This window comes from Peromyscus californicus, unplaced genomic scaffold (assembly GCF_007827085.1).
Source record: "Peromyscus californicus insignis strain IS unplaced genomic scaffold, ASM782708v3 Scaffold_15__1_contigs__length_86483966, whole genome shotgun sequence".
In the NCBI taxonomy this organism is placed as follows: Eukaryota; Metazoa; Chordata; class Mammalia; order Rodentia; family Cricetidae; genus Peromyscus; species Peromyscus californicus.
Window position 1 is genome coordinate 58,610,658 of NW_026294447.1, and position 18,364 is coordinate 58,629,021.

The following is an 18,364-nucleotide window of genomic DNA, read 5'->3' on the forward strand; positions in this document are numbered from 1 at the left end:
TTAATTATGTGTATGTGTGTAGGTTTGTACAAGCAAGTACAGTTGCCCTCAGAGGTCAAAAGAGGGTGCTGGGTATTGGATCTCTTAGAACTGGAGATATAGGTTGCTGTAGGCTACCCAACATGGGTGCTGGGAACCGAACTTGGGTCCTTTGGAAGGAGAGCTCATCTCACACTACAGCTGCACAGAAGCATAGGCACACACTTCACTCACACCAGCTCTCACACACCCAGCCGCTCTCTCTTCATCCGGAAGGCTGTCCTCTCAGAAGCATCACTTTGGAGAACTCCTATGCATCCTGCTCAGCCCACGGTCTGCCCACCAACAAGCGCTCTATCCCCTTCCCCAGTCTGTACCTCTTTGGACACTTAGCAGAGCTCCTTTCCCTTCCTGGGCACACAGTAGGGTTTTCACTAATTCTAGATGGATGAATACTGCATTTAAGGAGGAGAGTCACTCACTATTTTATGGAAAATTAACTTCTGAGAATTTGTGATAAGTGAAGAATTATTGTAGCCTTTGCCAAAGCTTGTATAGGCAGCTACGTGATTTAAGAAAAAAAAAAAAAAAAACACCTCCTCATTCCTCTGAATGTCCTCCCTCCTGGTTGGAGGGTGAGTTTACCTTCACAGTGAGGGGGAGATGTGAGGAGTCACTTAACCCCTCCAGAGACCCCCAGAGTGCTCCACCTCTGCAGCATGACTCAGTAGTGCCCTTTAAGAGGATAATTTAGCTGATGTGTATGAGACGAACTTGATATTCATGTGGAATGCACTGGAGAAAGAAGCAAGAAGTCTATTTTTTAATCTTATCACCGATAAAGGAAAAACTGGTGATGTCTGGAGAAGAGGCAAGACCCTGCACTAACCAATGCTAATGTGATTCTGTCTCTCAAGCATGCCAAAGCTGGGTGAGGGCCTGGGGAAATGGAGCACTTTTCTCTCCCACATTATAGGCAGACCTACATGGGAACTTGAGACTGTGCAGGATTTGTGCCCCAGTGACCCCCAGAAGGCCTTTGTGTGCCCAAGAGTGGGTCGGGGGTTGTGGGTCGTGATGCACGTCTCTGGTCCACACATCAGACCAACACAAGACTTGCATTGCTGAGGTCATGGGCCACAGTCCCAGCTCTCTGCATGCAAAGGCACTCGAAACTGAAGAGCCTTTTCTCTGATTGAACTTGAAACAGGACCGTCATGTTCTCAAGACTGAATGTACCCCGTGTGCCTCTCATTTTCCTCAGTCTTCCACCTCTGGCCCACCCCTTTGTGGCAGAGAGAGAGAGAGGGTGGAGGGGATTTCTTCTGCAAGCATCTCTCATAGCATGGTATCTCTGTCTCTGGTGTTTGCCTGAACATCCGAGGTTGCTGAGCTACCCCTCTTACCCCAAGAGAGGAAGCAGGTCTCCCTGTGGTGGTCCTACTCCCTGCTCACCATATTCTCTCTTGCCCCTGTAGCTGATCCCTGAGCAGAAAGCTGAGAATTGAATGCCGGTAGGCCATGGTTTGATTCCCCAGTCTTGCTACTCTGTGGCCATCTATCTGCAAAGCTCTCAAGCCTCAGGTGCTCAGCTCTGAAATGGCTTTGCAGCCCCACAGCTCCAGGCTGTGAGGAAGCTCTGGTGAAGCTGAAACCCACTCTACTGGAGCATAAATAAAGATGAGATCTTGGGGAAGAAGAAGAGGCAGCGGGGCTCAGCAGGTGACGAGGCCACAGCTTCAGGCCTAACATGTGTCTGTATCTCTGCTCCCCCTTTAGTGAAGAACCAGTCCTTGGTGGAGGGGCGGGGGGAGCAGAAGAAAGGGAAGGGGAGGCAGACAATATCCTTGAGTAGATGGAGGATGGAGAATTTCAGCTGTAGGGCTAGCACAGAACACTCCCACTGACTGCCCCCCCTCAAGAACCTCACCAGACCTCAGTTTACTTATCTATAGACTGATCGACAGAGAATCTATCACCTCCTAAACCTACAGCCCAGTCTGGGCAGAAACAAAGCTTCAAGGTTGAGAGATTCTCAATGGGGGTGTGGAGCAAGATGTCAACCTGGGGTTAAGCCCCCTCCCCCCACCAGCTGGCCTAACCCTCTTGTGCAGACCAGGACTGGTTTGTCTGAGAGGCCCATCAGCTCCACCCCATTGAGCTTCCCTGACCAGCGATTCTGTATTTAATCAAGGGCCAAGTGGTCTGCTGAGGGCTGGAAGCAGTGAGAGGGGCTGGCGGGGGAGCGGGGGGTGGGGTGGAAGAGGGGAGTGGGGTACTGGGAATGGGCCAGAGACAGCATTTCTTGGATTCTTTCAGAAAACTTTGACCCCCAGCCAGGGCATCTCTTTTGCAGGACAGAATCCCTTTGCCTTCTTCTCATGCCTACCAGAGCCTGGGAGTTAGAGTCCTTGGCTTAGCCAGAGATAAGCAGCCTAGTTCTGAGGCAGCCTAGATTCTTCTGTGACCCCCCCCCCCCCCGCCCCATAGAGAGCCGATCCAGTCTCTGCTTCCTGCATAGCCCGCCCCCCACCCCTGCTACACCCTACTATGGTGACTGCTTGTAATGCTTTAGCAGTAGGGGGCTGCTGGCCTCACCACTGTGAGTCCAGGGGTCTGCATGCAGACGCCTGGGAAGAGGAGGGGCAGGGGAGGGATGCTTAGATAGAGGAGTGGGGCGTGACTCCCAGCCCCCAAGATCTGCTCAGCAAAAGGCAGACTGTGCCGACTTCTCCCCAAGGGACTGGATTGGCATTTTCATGCTTTCAGTACAGTCTCTGAGCCTGTGACAGTCCCCCCCCCCCCCCGCCACCCCGCCCCAGTGCCCCTGTGCTACTCATTCGTTCTCGGCATCTGCTCATTACACAGGCATCTTCAGCCAGCAGCATTAACAAATGCTTTATTGAGACCAGAGCAAACCCTCATAAAACTCCTGGGCTTGTGAGTCTTGAAAGAGGAAACTCCCCCACCCCAAAGCCACCCTGCAGGGGCTCCAGAAGAGGACGCTGTCTGCTCTCCTCTGAGATCCCTCCGGCTATCTGGGGCTGAAGTCAAGCCCCAGCTGCCGGTGGGCTTTCCTGCCTACAAAACCCTGGCACTGGGCTTTCCTGCCTGCAAAACCCTGAGGGTTTCTTCAGTGACAGGTGTGTGGTCTCTGCTTATAGACATGGAAACATGGCTCAGAGAAGGAGAGTACTGGCATGGCGTGGATCTAAGGTTAGGAAGCATATGCTCATCAGTAACAGGAGTGCCCTTTAGTTTAAGCCTGTGACATTTAGGCACAGCCCCTGCGACTTGCTTCTCTTTCCAAACCCAGGGAGGGCAGGATATAGAAGGGCTTAGGAGAGGGAAACGGAGTCTATGTGAGGGGCTCACTTCACTGCTTCTGGGGCTCTTTGTGCTCTGTGTAGCCCACTTTTTTCTGCTGCCTTGAGCAGGAGTGCAGGAATCTACCCTTTATCCCAGTGGCCCAGTCCCAAGATCCTCTAGTCTCCTTAGTTCTGGCTGAGCACTTGGCCCCTCCAGTCTGCCTGCTGCACTGCACAACATGGGATAATTTTGGAGCCTGAGGTCAGGGGATTTGGAAGGAAGGAAGAGATGAAGGGGGGCCAAGGAGACCTTGGTGATCTCAAAGGAGGGGGCAGTGGCACCTGCCAGCCACTCTCACTTTAACCAGGGGCTTTGGGTAAAAAAAACATACAAATAAAAAAATTCAAACAATAACAACAACACCCCCCACCGCCAAAACAAAAATACTGGCTATGCTGGTCTCTGTTTATTTTGCTGAAGACAAGAAGAGTCCGAGTCTGTGGAAGTCAGTGGGTCCACACCAATTCAGGGGTACCCTAACTATGCCCTCCAGCCTGCCACAGAAGCTATTTCCCCCAGGCCATAGTCATGCGAGACTCCTGCAGAGAATACAAGAAAGGAACGTATCCTCCCCCCCCCCCCCGCCCCCCGCAAGAAACTGGGAAGTGTTCTTTCAGCCTCTGGTCCAACCACGTGCCCACTCCCAGCTTTCTTTCCTAGGAGTTCTCACTGTCTGGCTCTCAGTCCCCCGAGATAGCAAAAGTCTCCAAACCTGCTTGGGCAAGCTTAGATGCTCCCCATCAGGCTGAAGTACAACCTCCCGTCCCCCCCCCCCGCCCCCCCCCCACAGATTCAAAGAGCTAAAGTTCCTTGGCTAACCCCAAGTCCTCCTAACTGTGGGGAAAAGGAAGCGATGACTAGGGAAACAGCAGCTCACCTGAGAGCTAGATGTAAATTAATATACGCAAATTAAGTCTATCTGAATGACCACCCCAAATCCTAACATCTCTTCCCATTTTATCTTATTGAAAGATTTTTTTTTATGTGTATAAGCATTTTGCCTGCTTATTTGTGTGAATACCGCATGTGTATCTGGTGCTCTTGAAACTGGGTTTACAACCAGTTGTGAACTGTCATACAGGTGCTGGGAACTGAACCTGGGTCTTCTGGAAGAGCAGTAAGTGCTCTTAGTTGCTGAGTCATCTATCCAACTTCCACATTTCAAAAAACATTTATTTATATTGTATTTTATTTGTGATTTTTAACATTTATTTATTTTTAGATTTTACATTTTATTTTTAGTTCTATTTATTTATTATTTAGTGCGTGTGTGTGCATGTGCGCGTGTGTGTGTGTGTGTGTGTGTGTGTGTGTGTGTGTGTGTGTGTGGTGTGTGTGTGGAGAGAGAGGCAGAGAGACAGAGATAACAGAGAAAGGGTGAGTGCAAGCCATGAGAGGCATGTATAGGTCAGAGAACAGTGCTTAGTCTCTCATCATGTAACCATGTAGGGTCTAGAGGTCAAATTCTGCCTGTCAGACTTGGTAGCAAGCACCTTTACCAACTGAGCTATGTCAATGACCCTATTTACATTTTATTTAAGGGGGTGCCTGTGGGGGCCAAAGAACAACTTCAGGAGTCAAGGATCGAACTCGTTTGGCTGCAAGCACCTTTACCCACTGAGCCATCTCCCTGGCCCCTTAAATGATTCAGTCCATTCAGCTACCTCCTTCTCCTTTTGAGCCTCAGTATAGGAGATAAGGCGGCTTTCCAGATGAGTGAAAGGCTCTAAACCCTTGCTGGGAGCATGGCAGGTAAGGGGGTTGCCTAGTGAACCCCCAGAGACTCTGGCAGAATCAGTATCCCCCCCAACTTCCCTCCTCTTAGTTTTCCCTTGATGAAAGCTACAAAATGTGGTTGCCTGCATTTGACTGTGAACATATTGATGAGACTGTCAACATGTATCACTGTGGACAAAGATGAATTCGATTGTGTGTGCTTTGGGGTCATTTGTGTGTTGGGTGACTCCATGAACCTGAGACAGTTTAGGGGACTGGGCATAGGTGTTCCTATCAGGTGTGTAGCTGTACATGGTGGGAAGAGTCAGTGATTTTATGTTTCAGCACAATAAGGCCCAGGCTATGGCTGCAGTACCTGAAAGAGGGGAGGGGGAGAGGGTGACGCAGGATGTCGTCGGTGTTTACCAGTGGTCTCCTGTGTTTACAGGCGGGCTGCGTGGAGGGGCAGCATAGGCAGGAGACGCTCAGTCTTTCATAGCTGGCGCTTCCTCTGCTTGAAGCAGATCGGACAGTTCCTGCTGCCCTGGTCTGTGACCTCTGCCCCAAGGAGGGGTATTAAGGTGTGCTTGTATTGAAAGGTGTGGTTGGGTTGGGACTCCGTGGGGCAAGTGCATCTGCACCTTCCCCATACTCCACAATGGCAAGACTGGTCGGGGGGCTTCGGCTTTTTGTGGTCGTTTTTGTGTGTGCATCTGTGATCATGTGCATCTTCCACATCTTCGTGGTGTGCGTTTGGGTCCTTCTGGGCTTTTGACCCGCGCGCCATGTGTGCGCGGGACCCAAGCCCTAAGTAACTATGTCTGTGAGCGTTTTGTATTCTGAGTGCGTGCTAGGGCTTTCGCCCGCCCGCCCGGCATGGTTCCTGAGACTTGCGCTAAGCGGGCCTGTGCGAGCGCCACCGCCGCCGCCTCCGCCGCGTGCTGTCCTGTGTGCGGACCGCGTGCCCATCGTGCGCAGGTACCCGTCTAGCCAAGAGTGCGCCCGCGTGCGCAAGCAGCTTCCGGACGCCTCGGCACTGGGGGGCGGCCCCGCCAGGGGGTGGGTCACCGGGACTGGCCGGCGCCTGCCCCGTGCGCGCGAGGCGTGGGCGTGGGCGGGGGCCGCGGGGGGGGGACAACAGTACGAAAAGGCGGCGCGCGGGCCGCAGCAGCAGCTCCTCGGCGACCCGCACTTACCAGTGTGCGCCCCGGTGCAACCCTGGCTTTCCCTCCTCTGGACGCCGGTGCCCACTTCATCGTCCGCAACCAGAAGCCCAGTGCAGCCCCCGGAGCCCCCTCTGCACCGCCGCCGCTCCCCGGACCACGACCCAGGCCGCCCCGAGATGACCGCGACCGGAGCCCTCCTGCCCGTCCTCTTGCTCCTGCTGGCTTTCGGCCACAGCACCTATGGTGAGCCCCCCTGGCGGCTTGGCTCGCGCCCCCTCTGGGGAAGCCTGCGATGCCCCGCCGACCACCCCCCCCCCCCGCCGACCACCCCACTCTCCCTGTCCCGTGTGCCCCAAGTCCCGCCCGTCCCGCCTAACCCTAAGCCCCGCATTGCGCCCACCTCACCCTCCCTGCGCCACTCTTGTGTGCCTAGCCCAGTCCCGGGGTCCTGGGGTTTGCGGGAGGTGGAGGGCCCCAGACCCTTTTTGCCCAGCAGAAGTGGCGTTCAGAGGGGTGTCGTTGCGCGGATTGAGGAGGTATGGAAAAAGGAGGCTTCCCTGGGAGGTATTTAAGAAAAAAATGGCTCTGGGTGCAACTTTGGGGGTGTCTGTCCCTGCGTATGTGCTTAGGAACAGGTCTGGGGGCTTTGAGGGGATGACTTTGCAGTCGTAGCCCCCAATTTCCAACAGGAGCAAAGCCGGAGCCCCTCCTGCGTGGCGCGTTTCTCTAGGTGAGGGGCTGCGACACTCCTGTCTGCAGCGGCCATCTGTCTCTGGCAGCGAGAGAGTTGCCCCCCTCCCGCAGCGACCCCAGCCTCCACTCCGCCAGTGGTTTGTGTGGGGGGCGGGGGTCTATCTGGAAAACCCGAGAGTCGGTTAAGTAGATGCATACAGTAGGTGTCTATTAGTGTCGGAATCTGTGAGGCCTTGCAGAGCTGTTGCGCAGTTCTTTTAATGTGACCAGGGTGGGGTAGGGGAAGTGGGAGAGAAAGGATTTGGCCTGGTGTAACTGGGGTTAATCTTGGGGGAAAATCTGGTCGCTAAGGTGGACTTGCCTTAGCTTTCTTGGAGACCTCAACATCTCCCCTTTAGCTCACTTTGCAAAAGCGAAGGCTTGACTGAATGCCCAGGGGTCAAAGGCTACCTCTTCAATGTCCCCCTTCCTACTTTTAGTGGTCTGGGGGTTCCTTTTTTCTTTTGGAAGAAAGGTGTCTGCTTTGCACTTGGAGAATCAGGGGTATGCTGTGCTTATCACATGGCTAGGAACACGCAGGATTGTTTTCCTGGGTAGGTTGAGGCACCATCCACCCACAGACAAGAAGTGCCTACTGTGTGCCAAGCTGGAAGGATCCAAGAGGGTCTTTGAATCCCCCCTACTGAGGGGCAGTGGGCCACTTGAGAGAAAACGGACTAGGTAGTGTCCTCTAGGCCTTGTGGGCCTTGTGGGGTGAATTGCGTACCTTCTTTTTCTTCCTCAGGGGCTGAATGCGACCCAGCCTGCGACCCCAAACATGGATTCTGCGAGGATGACAATGTTTGCAGGTAATGGAGTAAGCTTCTTGGGGACCATGGTGGGGTCCTAGGGGGTTTTAGAGCCAGGCTAAAAGGAGGGGGTGCTTTGCCACAAAACTGCGTCACAGCTTTCCTGTTCCTGCAGAAAACTGGTGGGGGCGGGGGAGAGAGAAGGAGGGGGCAGGAGAAGGGGGGGCAGGGAAATGTCTTGCAGGATGAGACCATTGGGGGTCACTGCATCAAATGTGGTTCTTGTGGGGATCTGGAAGACCCTGTGTTTCTGCCCTTGAGCCCCTTCTCTGAGTTTTCCATTCAGGTGGCTGCTGTTTGCTCCAGGGACCCACTGGCCTGGCACTGTACAAAGACTACCAAGGGTTCTCCAGCCAGCAGAAAAACAGCCTGAGCCCTCTTTGGACCCCCACTCTCCTCATGTGCCCCTCTCTCTCCTCTTTGTTCACACAGGTGCGAGATGGGCTGGGAGGGCCCCCTGTGTGACAAGTGCGTAACCTCCCCTGGCTGCGTCAATGGACTCTGTGACGAACCATGGCAGTGCTTCTGCAAGGATGGCTGGGAAGGGAAATTCTGCAACATAGGTGAGCACTGACCTTAGCCCACCATCACCCCTTTTCCCTGCCCACCCCTCTCCCTGTCTGGAGCTACAATCCAGAACCCTAAGGCTCTCTATTTGTAGTATGTCATCTATAGTGTATATACGTTTCCTGCTGGGCCTCAACGTAGAGACTGTATTTTGTTCACCTCAGCTCCTCTGGGGGTTCCAAGACTTGGGGGTGGGCGTGCTGGGAAACTGCCTGTTGAATAAAGAGTCACAAAATAAAACACATCATGCCCAGGGTGGCTGGACCACGGATTGGGGCTACTTGCGCAGGTACCTGGAGCTGGGAGATGGGGGGGGGGGGTGTCTTCTGTGTGTGCTGTGGGAGGGGTAATTCTCGGGGCTCAAACATCAAGAAAGGGGAGCCAGTAAACAAATAGGGAGGGGTGGCTGATGCTGAGTGGTGATGGTGGGGGCTGAATGTAAACCACAAGGAAGGACAGGGTGGGGGAGGGCAGTCAGGTGCGGCAGGAGGTTGGTGGTGGGGAGCGGCTGAGGAAGGGTTAAAGTGCACACTGATGCTATCTGCTGATTTCATTAATTTATATGATCTTTGTAAACTGACAGCTGCATTGTTGTAGGACCCTTTGCATTTGCTAAACCTGTCCCCAAAGTCCAGGCAAACTGAAGTCCTGGGGAATAAAGGGTGTGTGCCCCCCTGGGAGATGATATCCCAGTAGGTAGGCAGACAGCTAGATGCCCTAGGACCTATCTCTTCAACATTGCCAGTGACAAAAGGGAAACCAAGGATCAGAGAAGCAAAGGGGCCTCCGTACCCCAAATTGTCTATGGTCTCCCTCTCCTCAAGTGGTGGCACGGTGGGTGGGGGAAGGTTTTTGCTGCAGCTGACTCATGCTCTGGCCACAGCTCTGCAGCCCCTTGCAGCAGCAGCAGCAGCAGCAGCAGCAGCAGCAGCAGCAGCAGCAGCCACTGCTCTGAGTTGTTTGGGGATGCTAGAAAAACCACTGACTAGGGTTAGGCTTTTAGCCTAGCTCCCACCCTTCTAGCTATCAGAATCCGGAATAGCTTTCCAGACAGAATTCCCCCTCACAGGTCCCTCAGCATGCATAGCCCCTCTCCATCAAATTCACAAAGGCTATCTGCCTGGGTAGAAATGGTTGGGGTCGAGGGTTGTCCCAGGGGGGAAATAGCCCCTGGGTAATTGCTGCCCCTCTCCCTTTCTGCCGGCCTGGCCACAGCTGCTATTTACAAAGAGCCCCACTCTGCCCTCTCCTTACAGCAGCGATTCACCCCGTCTTTGGGGTTGGAGGCTCTGGAGAGTTGGTATTTAGGGGGGCTGAGCAGTATAGTCTAGGGGTGGTCACTAGATCTTTATCTTAAATTCAAGATTCCAAGTGGTAGGAGAGCAGGGACAGAGAAGCCAGAGCCAGCTTCAGAGGCTCAGTACACTAACATTTTGCTGGAACTATCCCAAGGAAGATAAATCCTCTCTAGGTTTCCTTGCACCACGACGGGCTCCTGCAGAGAGTCTGCCAACATGGGGCACAGAATTTTTCACAGACGTTGGTCTCCCCTCCATCAGGGTTCAGGTCTCTTTGAAAAAGGAGAGAAAAATGTCCCCGTGCGGTCTTAGCATGGGGACCCCCTTCCCTGGGACTGCCTTCACTTGCAGTCTCTGGCCAGCCCTGGTTTTCTACAGCTCACATTGTAGAAAACACTGAGAGATCAGCTGCAGAGAGCTTTTCTTTGAATACGGAGGGAAACTGAGGCAGAGTGGAAAGGAGCTGAGCTCTGGGGCAGCAGGTTGGAGCAGCCATAAGGGTCCCTTCCTGACCCTGCTGGGCAGCTGGGGTCTCCACAGTCAGAGAACCCTTGCCCCAGCCCCTTTGTTCAGCCCATCCCGGGCTTGCTGAGCCCGGATAATGAAGTGAGCCAGACAGGGGGTGTCAGAGCACTCGGAAATACAGCAGTGTTCATGGAAGCCTGAGCCGCCGACGGGAAAGCGCTCAATAGTTCTAATTTTGCTGCCTTCAAAAGAGGCAGCCCTTTTACCCCTAGACCCCCTTAGTTCAGAACCAGAGAACAGAAGGACCACGGGGTGGGGTGGCAGCCCTGGGGCTAAATTAGACTTCTTTTTTCCTGATGGGGATCTTTGATGGGAAAGTGTGAAAAGCTGGTGTCCGCCCCCCCCCCCCCCGCGCCGCCCTCCCCCACCAAGTGTTAGTCTAGCTCCGAAGGTGGCAGAGACCCCTTTCCCTAAATGGGAGAAGCTGAATGTGAGAAAGGAACAGATAGACTTTGGGGAATCTTGGCTCCCTCCCTGTTTTGTGGAGGGACAAAGGCTTCCGCAGTGAAGGTCATCGTGCTGCACTGCAAGGGTGCCAGGAAAAGGGTGCAGCTGCTTATCTTGGTTACCCATGGCCTTGGCTTTCTTACTAGTGACCTTAGAGTTAAGCTTCCTGACCCTCAGCACTTCAGGACTTCGAGGGGAGTCACTGCACCCCTCTTCCCACAAACCCCGCTTAGGTTCTTGTCACTCTGAAAGGGAAAGCTAAGCACAGGCTTTTCTGTTTCCCAGACATGCGGGCTTGCACCTCAACCCCCTGTGCCAACAATGGGACCTGCGTGGACCTCGAGAAGGGCCAGTACGAATGCTCCTGCGCCCCTGGCTTCTCTGGAAAGGACTGCCAGAACAAGGATGGGCCCTGCGTGATCAATGGGTAAATATTCTCACCTCACCCTTGAAGACCCTTTCAATCCAACCCCATAGGACCTGTCGCCTGATAAAAGTGTTCTGGGCAACCCGTGCCCCACCCTCCACTCTGACGGGGTAGGGGACTTTTATGGAGGACTGTGTCATTTCCATAATTTTTTCAAATGATCCTGAAGGCAATTTCATATTCCCCTGATGTTCCCAAGCCCTGATGCCAGTGAATGACAGCAGATTGAGATGGGGACAGAGATGCCAAGCTGTATAATTTTCTAAAGGCAACATAATAAGAGATCAGAGTTCAGCAGGACCAGGCTGTGAAACCCACTTACCATATTGTAGGAGGCAGTTTAGGTCATTGCAATTGGATTTACTGGGATGTCTGAGGAGATTGGAGGAGATGGGAGGGGGCACTAGTATCGGCTAGCATAGTGGGGAAGAGGCTCTGGGGCTGCTGTCCAAGATCCAGGAATCTGCAGAGGCTTCAAACCGTCAGGAACATAGGGGTCTAGAGATCTGTATTCAGGAAGGACATTGGAGGTAGTGACCATTGAACTCTACTGCAGTTTACTAAAGGGGGAGAACACAGGACAAGACCTTTCAACTTGTTCTGTTCTGACAGACTTGATCTAGTCTGTCAAAATAGAGCCCGGGGGCCCTTAGGAAGTTTTCAGAGCCCAGCTACTTGCAGCCCCAGGGCTGAAGTTGCAACGTTTATTCCTTGTGTGTGTGTGTCGGGGGTGGGGGGTGACTTTTCTTTCCCCAGAGTTTTGGCATTTATCAGATGACAAAGGGCCAGGTCGTTTAAAAGCACTTACATTAAATGCTCTGTGTGCTCCACTCTGAGCAAACAGCTTCAGTTTGCAAGCTGCACTTGGGTGAATGGACCACTATTAAACAGTTCACCATAGACACCACTCCCGCCAGCGTAGATACAAACCGTATTTCTTTTACTGAAAGCCCCCAAGGGTTTCCTTCACAATAGCTGGCTGGGCCCACTCCACTAGAAATAAAAATAATAAGGGGTGGTAGTGGGGTGGGGGGCACACACTGGAGCCCTAACAGCAGACCTCCTGTTGGAGAGCCCAGGATGCCCTCCTCATCTGAGGGATCTTACCCTAAACTTGGACTGTTACTAATGCTCCCTCTCCCAGCCTCAGTTTCCCCTTCTGTCTAGTAACTAACAATCTGTGCTCTTGCCTGAGAGATGAAATAAGAGATGGGAGAGGGCACGAGAGGTCGGTTCTGTTCCTGGTTGACCAGGTTGACATCATGACAGGGTGAGGTGTTTGGGCACCCCACCTCTGGGCAGCTGATGAGCCTCCAAGCCAGGGGTCCCAGTCCCAGGTGGCCGCCCCCCGCTGGCATTATACCCATCTTAGCCTGATGTGTTCTGAGCCCTGCTCTTTTGTCAGGTCCAAAGGAAGGCCCAGAGAAGGGAGCCTCACCTCTGCCCCCTGCCCCTCCTGCTCTGCCCTAGCCCAGCCCCCGAGGGCCCTTTACCATGTCTGTTGTGTTGCAGTTCTCCCTGCCAGAACGGAGGGGCCTGTGTGGATGATGAGGGCCAGGCCTCTCATGCTTCCTGCCTGTGCCCCCCTGGCTTCTCGGGCAACTTCTGCGAGATCGTTAACAACAGCTGCACCCCTAACCCATGTGAGAACGATGGCGTCTGCACCGAAATCGGGGGCGACTTCCGTTGCCGCTGCCCAGCTGGATTCGTCGACAAGACCTGCAGCCGCCCGGTGAGCAACTGCGCCAGTGGCCCGTGCCAGAACGGGGGCACCTGCCTCCAGCACACCCAGGTGAGCTACGAGTGTCTGTGCAAGCCCCCGTTCATGGGTCCCACGTGCGCGAAGAAGCGCGGGGCCAGCCCTGTGCAGGTCACCCACCTGCCTAGCAGCTACGGGCTCACCTACCGCGTAACCCCCGGGGTGCACGAGCTGCCAGTTCAGCAGCCCGAGCACCACATCCTGAAGGTGTCCATGAAAGAGCTCAACAAGAGTACCCCTCTCCTCACCGAGGGACAGGCCATCTGCTTCACTATCCTGGGTGTGCTCACCAGCCTGGTGGTGCTGGGCACCGTGGTCATCGTCTTCCTCAACAAGTGCGAGACCTGGGTGTCCAACCTGCGCTACAGTCACATGCTACGCAAGAAGAAGAACCTGCTGCTGCAGTACAACAGCGGAGAGGAGCTGGCGGTCAACATCATCTTACCCGAGAAGATCGACATGACCACCTTCGACAAGGAGGCTGGAGACGAGGAGATCTAAGCAACGTCCCCCTAGGTCCCTCCATAGTATCGGGGTTCCGCAGCGCTTGCTATGTGCGGTCTGTGCTTCTCTTTGTGGCAGAGCTTGCTCTGTTTTGTGTGAAATCTAGTGAACGCTATGCTTACACGTGTTGTCTTTGCATTGCTGTGTGACGTGCTGCCATGCTCTCTAAGAACCCCGTTCCTCCCTCTCAATGCATGCTAATGAATAATAATAATAAGAATTTCATCTCTAAATGAGCTAAAGAAATAAGTATGTTATTCTAAACTCTTTAACTATCAGCTATCAAATATAAAATCAAAAAGACCAAAAAAAAACATGGTAACAGAACCAGGACTTGGTGCTGAGGTCCCTCTCCTGGGGGGCTTTCAGCCACCAGGTCCTCGTGCAACCACACACGATTGCTGTGCTTGACCACTCACTGTGAAAAGGGCTAAACTCTTTCGTTCGTTAATTCTCACACACCACTTCGACTCGCACTCACATCCAGTCTCACACCGCAACCCTTAGATCTTTCCAATTGATTTGTGACTTTGCAGTGTGTAGTGGCTGTGTGTCAGGCAAAGAGAGCCCCCAGGTTGGCTGCTGTGTCCCTTGGCGAGACCTCCATTCCCAACCCTGGGCCACCTCCCCACCCCTCTCTTGAGGGAGGGGTGGAATATCCAAACCACCAAGGTCCTCTCTAGCCCCAAAATTCAGAATTAGGAACGAGGGATATATACCAAAACACTTCCTGACTCCAAGAATAGGATCTGATGGAGACTTGGTCTCATCCTGGGATCCGAAAGGTTTTGGCCTATCCTGGCTGTACACTTGATATTGAAGTCGATCCCAACAGCGTTTCTCAAAGTGGGGAGCCTCCTGGCTCCTGTCCAGTTTGGGAAAAATTGGCCCCTTGAGGGCAAAATGTGCCATTTGGAGTTGTCTCTTGAGCAACCCACTCCCCACCCCAGCTCAGCCCTGCCCCAGCCCCATGCCCCCAGACTCCACCCCACACTTGCCCCTGTAGAGTAGAGATGATATGCTTTCAGACGTAAGTGTACCTTGAACCACAAGTGCCCCCTGGCAAAGTCTGAGTGAGCAACACAGCCCTCTCCAAGGTTTTCACAGGCTTTAGTGGAAATTGCTGCTTGTGGGGCGTTTTGCTTGTCCTGTGGCGAAAGTGGGATAGCCTCTGTCCACAGCCATGGATGTACCTTTGTGTTGCTGAGTCTATGACCCTCAGATCCCAAAAGACCTAGCCAGCTTCTGAATTTAATTTTTTTTAAAGAGCATCTATCTTTTTTTGCAAAATAAAAAAAAAAAAACAAAAAAAACAAAAAAAGTAGAAAGAAATGGGATAGAGACCTGTGTAGCTTCTCAGCTCTGGTTGGGGTCTGGTTGCTACACAGCCCTTGGGTCCCAGCTAGGAACCCTTTGCTTCTTAGGTTACCTGGATAGCAGTCTATGCTCTTAGCTTTAAATGTGAGCCTTGTTCACCCTGCTCTGAGTACTTGCTTGCAAGTCATTGTCACCATTATCCACTGTCATTCAAATCATTACCACAGCACACACTCACAACTTCATGGTCATCACTCATTGGTCATGTGCGCCACCGTTGTCACACATTATCGACCTTATCACCCCTCCAACCTCTACCCTGGGGTCATTTCGTTCACAGCCCTGACTCAAAGAATCTCTTCCCACCCATTGGTCATGGATCATCATCAACCCATGTTCCTCCCACTCCCTCATCCTGATGAGGGTGTGTCCCAGCTCCCCAAATCCCTGCCACCTCCCACCATCCCTGACTCCTGCTTCCCTTCCTCCCTCCTCCCAGGTCCTCTCCCCTGCCTCCAACCACCCCCACCCTGAGGCAACCACCACCACCTCCATCAAGTCATCATCCCATCTCATTTTAAGTTAACTTTAAGAAATAAAAATTTAAAAAAGATAAAAAAAAAAAATGTAACAACAATTATCAACAATTGCCAGGCTGGTGTCTCGTGAGCCCCCTGGCCTCTTTCGCCTGGAGACCTTGACAGAGTCTGCTAACAGTTCTGTTCCTCAATTTCTCCAATGTGAAATTCTACAATTGGACAAAAAAAGATTATTTCTCCATTCCACTTTTTCTTTTCGATCTCCATGTTGTGGAGAGCAGCCATGTCTCCGATGACAAAGGGGGCCCGGCTGTTCTCCCAGCAGGCCCTTATCTATCCAAAAGATTCATCATCCACCATTCATCCAGTCAGGGAGTGTTTCCAAGCACCTGCAGAGTGTAAGGCGGTGTTCTTGGAGCTGTGGGATATGCGGGCTGAGGGGCACATTCTGGGAGGGGAGCAGAGATATAGGTGTCCCCAAGAAGCCAGGAAGAAAAACAACAACACCGTGGTGGGAGAGTCCTGAGCAGATGCCTCCCTCAGAGTGCTACCATCTCACCTTCCCACGTGACAAAAGATCAAGAAATCAGCACCGATGAGGCCGCCCAGACAAAATTCCACGGCATCCACCTTCCACAGAAGAGGAACACAACGTTCGCAGTCTCTCCTTGGTCTTCATGTACACAGATCTCTGGCTGCCCATACACATCTCATGTGTTTGGGCAGTGCAGTTTTCTCACTGGGTGGAGTAGCTGAAGGAGAGCTGTCTGGGACATGATTTTGTAACCACAATGCTAATGACATGTCCATCATGGCACTCTCTCAAGCCTCCCCCAATTTTCGCAGGCAAGTCCAGACGCAATGCAAAATTAAAAAAAAACAACTGTTTCCTTGGTAAATAAAGGAATAAGGGCTACACTTGTGTTTGCTATTTCTTTATTATTTTCCAGTTACACTAGCACCTCCCAGGGATGGCCTTAAACATAGGCCAGGGCTATTGAGAGCTCTGCTCTGGCCCAGCTTTGGCTCTTTTAGTGTGGCCTGGAGCCACAAGCTTAAGGGGTAGACCCTTGGACCTCCACACCTCACTTGCCTTGCTTTCACTAGGAGAAACTTTAAATCCGGGCATTTTCTGACCACTGGGGTCTTGAGACCAGCCCCAGGGCTTGGGGGACTTTGTCTATGGCTACCTAGCTCCCTAAGTGTGGCTGCCTATGGGAGGTGTGGATGGATCTGGGACATGAGAGGAACAGGGACAGGGAGAGGGGACCAAGAGATTCACATATGAGCAGCTAGCTCTTTCCACACACCAAGTTTGGGCCCAGAGCTCTGTGGAATCCTCCCTGGACTTTCCATGGTTCTTAGAGGGTGGTTCCTAAGGTGAGAGAGAATATATAGGTTGAGAGACACCCAGCAAGGACAATTTGGACCATGGCAGGTCTGTAGGTTCCTTTCATACTCCTAATTCAGTCTCTGCATGTCCTGGTGGTATCTGTTTCTCCCCTAGTCCCAGGGCACCATTAGCCATGTGTCCAGTCAGTGAGTGTACCCCTCCCTGTGCCCCACTCTGTAGGACCACCTAACTCCTGCAGCCTTGGGAGCCTCAGTCTAGTCCCTGTTAGCCCAGGAAGTGACCCTTGGTTTGATGTCCCATCTCCGGCCGCTCCCATGACCTTTCCCTTGCCTGCCCAGCTGCCCAGGCCCAGAAGCTGGTGTCTCTAGGGGATCACCTCCCTGCACTGCCCACCCTCCTGACTCCTTTCACCTCTTTTTGACCTCATCCTCTGCCCCTCAGAGGCCCAGGCCCATTTTCCCTCTATGCTTATCTTGTTTTTCTACCATGGCCCATCTCCTGAGCACAAATGAGGCAGAGTACACAGGAGGGACTAGAAGGGGACATAAGATCTTAGACATGGACACTGTGCTAAAAGCTATAGGAAAATAAGGTGGTTATGTGGAGTTAGGAAACACAGAAGCGTCTACACCGGGAATACATTTTCTATGAAGATATTAACCCACAAATTCTTCAACATAACCAGTGGGGTGGAGCAAGACCCCAGCAAACAAGGTCAACCTGACCCAGGAACTCCAACACCCAACACTGAAGGAATAAGAAATTTCCAGGTGAGGAACACGGGCTCAGAGGCTAGTTGGGGGAGTAGGGAATCATCCAGTGCTAACACGAGTGACAGCCGCCTTCTTCACCTCCGAGGAAAGACACAGACCCTCGATGAAATGTAGCCGAGAGGGGTTTTAGAGCTCCATGACCAAGCGTGTTTGTTAGAAAAGCAAGTCTAACCAAATGTTAGATGAAAGGCCCAGGGGCCTTAGAGGCCTTAGGGTGGGGGATGCCCAGAGGCAGGGGGTAGGCTTGGGTTAGGAGGGACTATGGCTGTGAGATTCACCCTGAGCTCACGTCACAGCGTGGGGACAGCAGTGGAAAATTCCCCAACGGCTCCAGTTAGGCTCCAGAGGCCTTTGTGCTAGAGGCTGGACCCTGGGAGGGGGTGGAGCTTTAAGAAGTGGGGTCAAGTGGGGGTCTTTAAGTCATTGGGGTCATGCCCTCTTGGGCCTCAGCCTCTTCCTCTTTCTCTCTCTGTGGCTTTCTACCTATGAAGGAGGTGGTTTTGCTTAGCAATATGTTCCCTCCAGGATGTACCCCCACAAGTTCCAACAATAGGGCCAACTACATCATCAAATATGGGGAGCCAAAATAAACCTTGGCTCTTCGTAACTTAATTATCCCAGGTGTTTATTATAGTTATGGAAAGCTTCAGCAGACCTGGGCAGGGAGATGAACATTGGAGAGTGGGAGTGAGGTGAGAGTATGGTGAGAATTGGGGGAGAGGCCCCTGAGGTCAGGAGCCAATCCAGGCCCCCAGCACAGAGCTGCCCACTGGACAGTTTGGATGAGGAGCCAAGTTCCACTCCCGGGACACCCGTGAAGCCACACTATGTGTACTGTGCTTGATTTCTTTACTGACTTACAGTGTTGAGGAAGGTCTCACTGTCACCCCAACAAAGACCCTGCTCAATGAAGCACCCACCTCCTGCTCAGAGGAAGGAAGAAGCCCAGGCCTAGGAGCTGTGCAGGAGGAATGTACTTGCCCAGCCCATGCAGGGTGGTGGGCTCTGCAGGTTGCTTCATTATGTTCGTGGCACAAATGGAAACACAGGCAGTGGCTGGACCATAGCCCAGGAATTCACGAC

General features: G+C 52.9%; 1 protein-coding gene across 2 annotated transcripts; it reads left to right on the plus strand.

The window, feature by feature from the left end:
- Window positions 1–5,650: 5,650 nt before the first annotated feature.
- Window positions 5,651–16,070, plus strand: Dlk1 (delta like non-canonical Notch ligand 1). Of its 2 annotated transcripts, XM_052738970.1 has the most exons (7): window positions 5,653–6,042; window positions 6,334–6,473; window positions 7,708–7,771; window positions 8,204–8,334; window positions 10,894–11,035; window positions 12,548–12,827; window positions 13,053–16,070. In XM_052738970.1, exons 1-7 carry the CDS (start codon window positions 5,882–5,884, stop codon window positions 13,293–13,295), a joined length of 1,161 nt encoding a protein of 386 aa, XP_052594930.1. In that variant the 5' UTR covers window positions 5,653–5,881; the 3' UTR covers window positions 13,296–16,070. The 2 variants fall into 2 exon arrangements, with proteins under 2 accessions (XP_052594929.1, XP_052594930.1); XM_052738969.1 differs by having other exon boundaries at window positions 5,651–6,042; window positions 12,548–16,070.
- Window positions 16,071–18,364: the final 2,294 nt, after the last annotated feature.

Bases quoted from the DNA above. Each gene is read 5' to 3' on its own strand.
- Dlk1 (XM_052738969.1), top strand. From the start codon at position 5,882: ATGTCTGTGAGCGTTTTGTATTCTGAGTGCGTGCTAGGGCTTTCGCCC. The intron at 6,474-7,707 runs GTGAGCCCCCCT...TTTCTTCCTCAG, and splicing joins TTTCGGCCACAGCACCTATG to GGGCTGAATGCGACCCAGCC. The intron at 11,036-12,547 runs GTAAATATTCTC...GTTGTGTTGCAG, and splicing joins GGGCCCTGCGTGATCAATGG to TTCTCCCTGCCAGAACGGAG.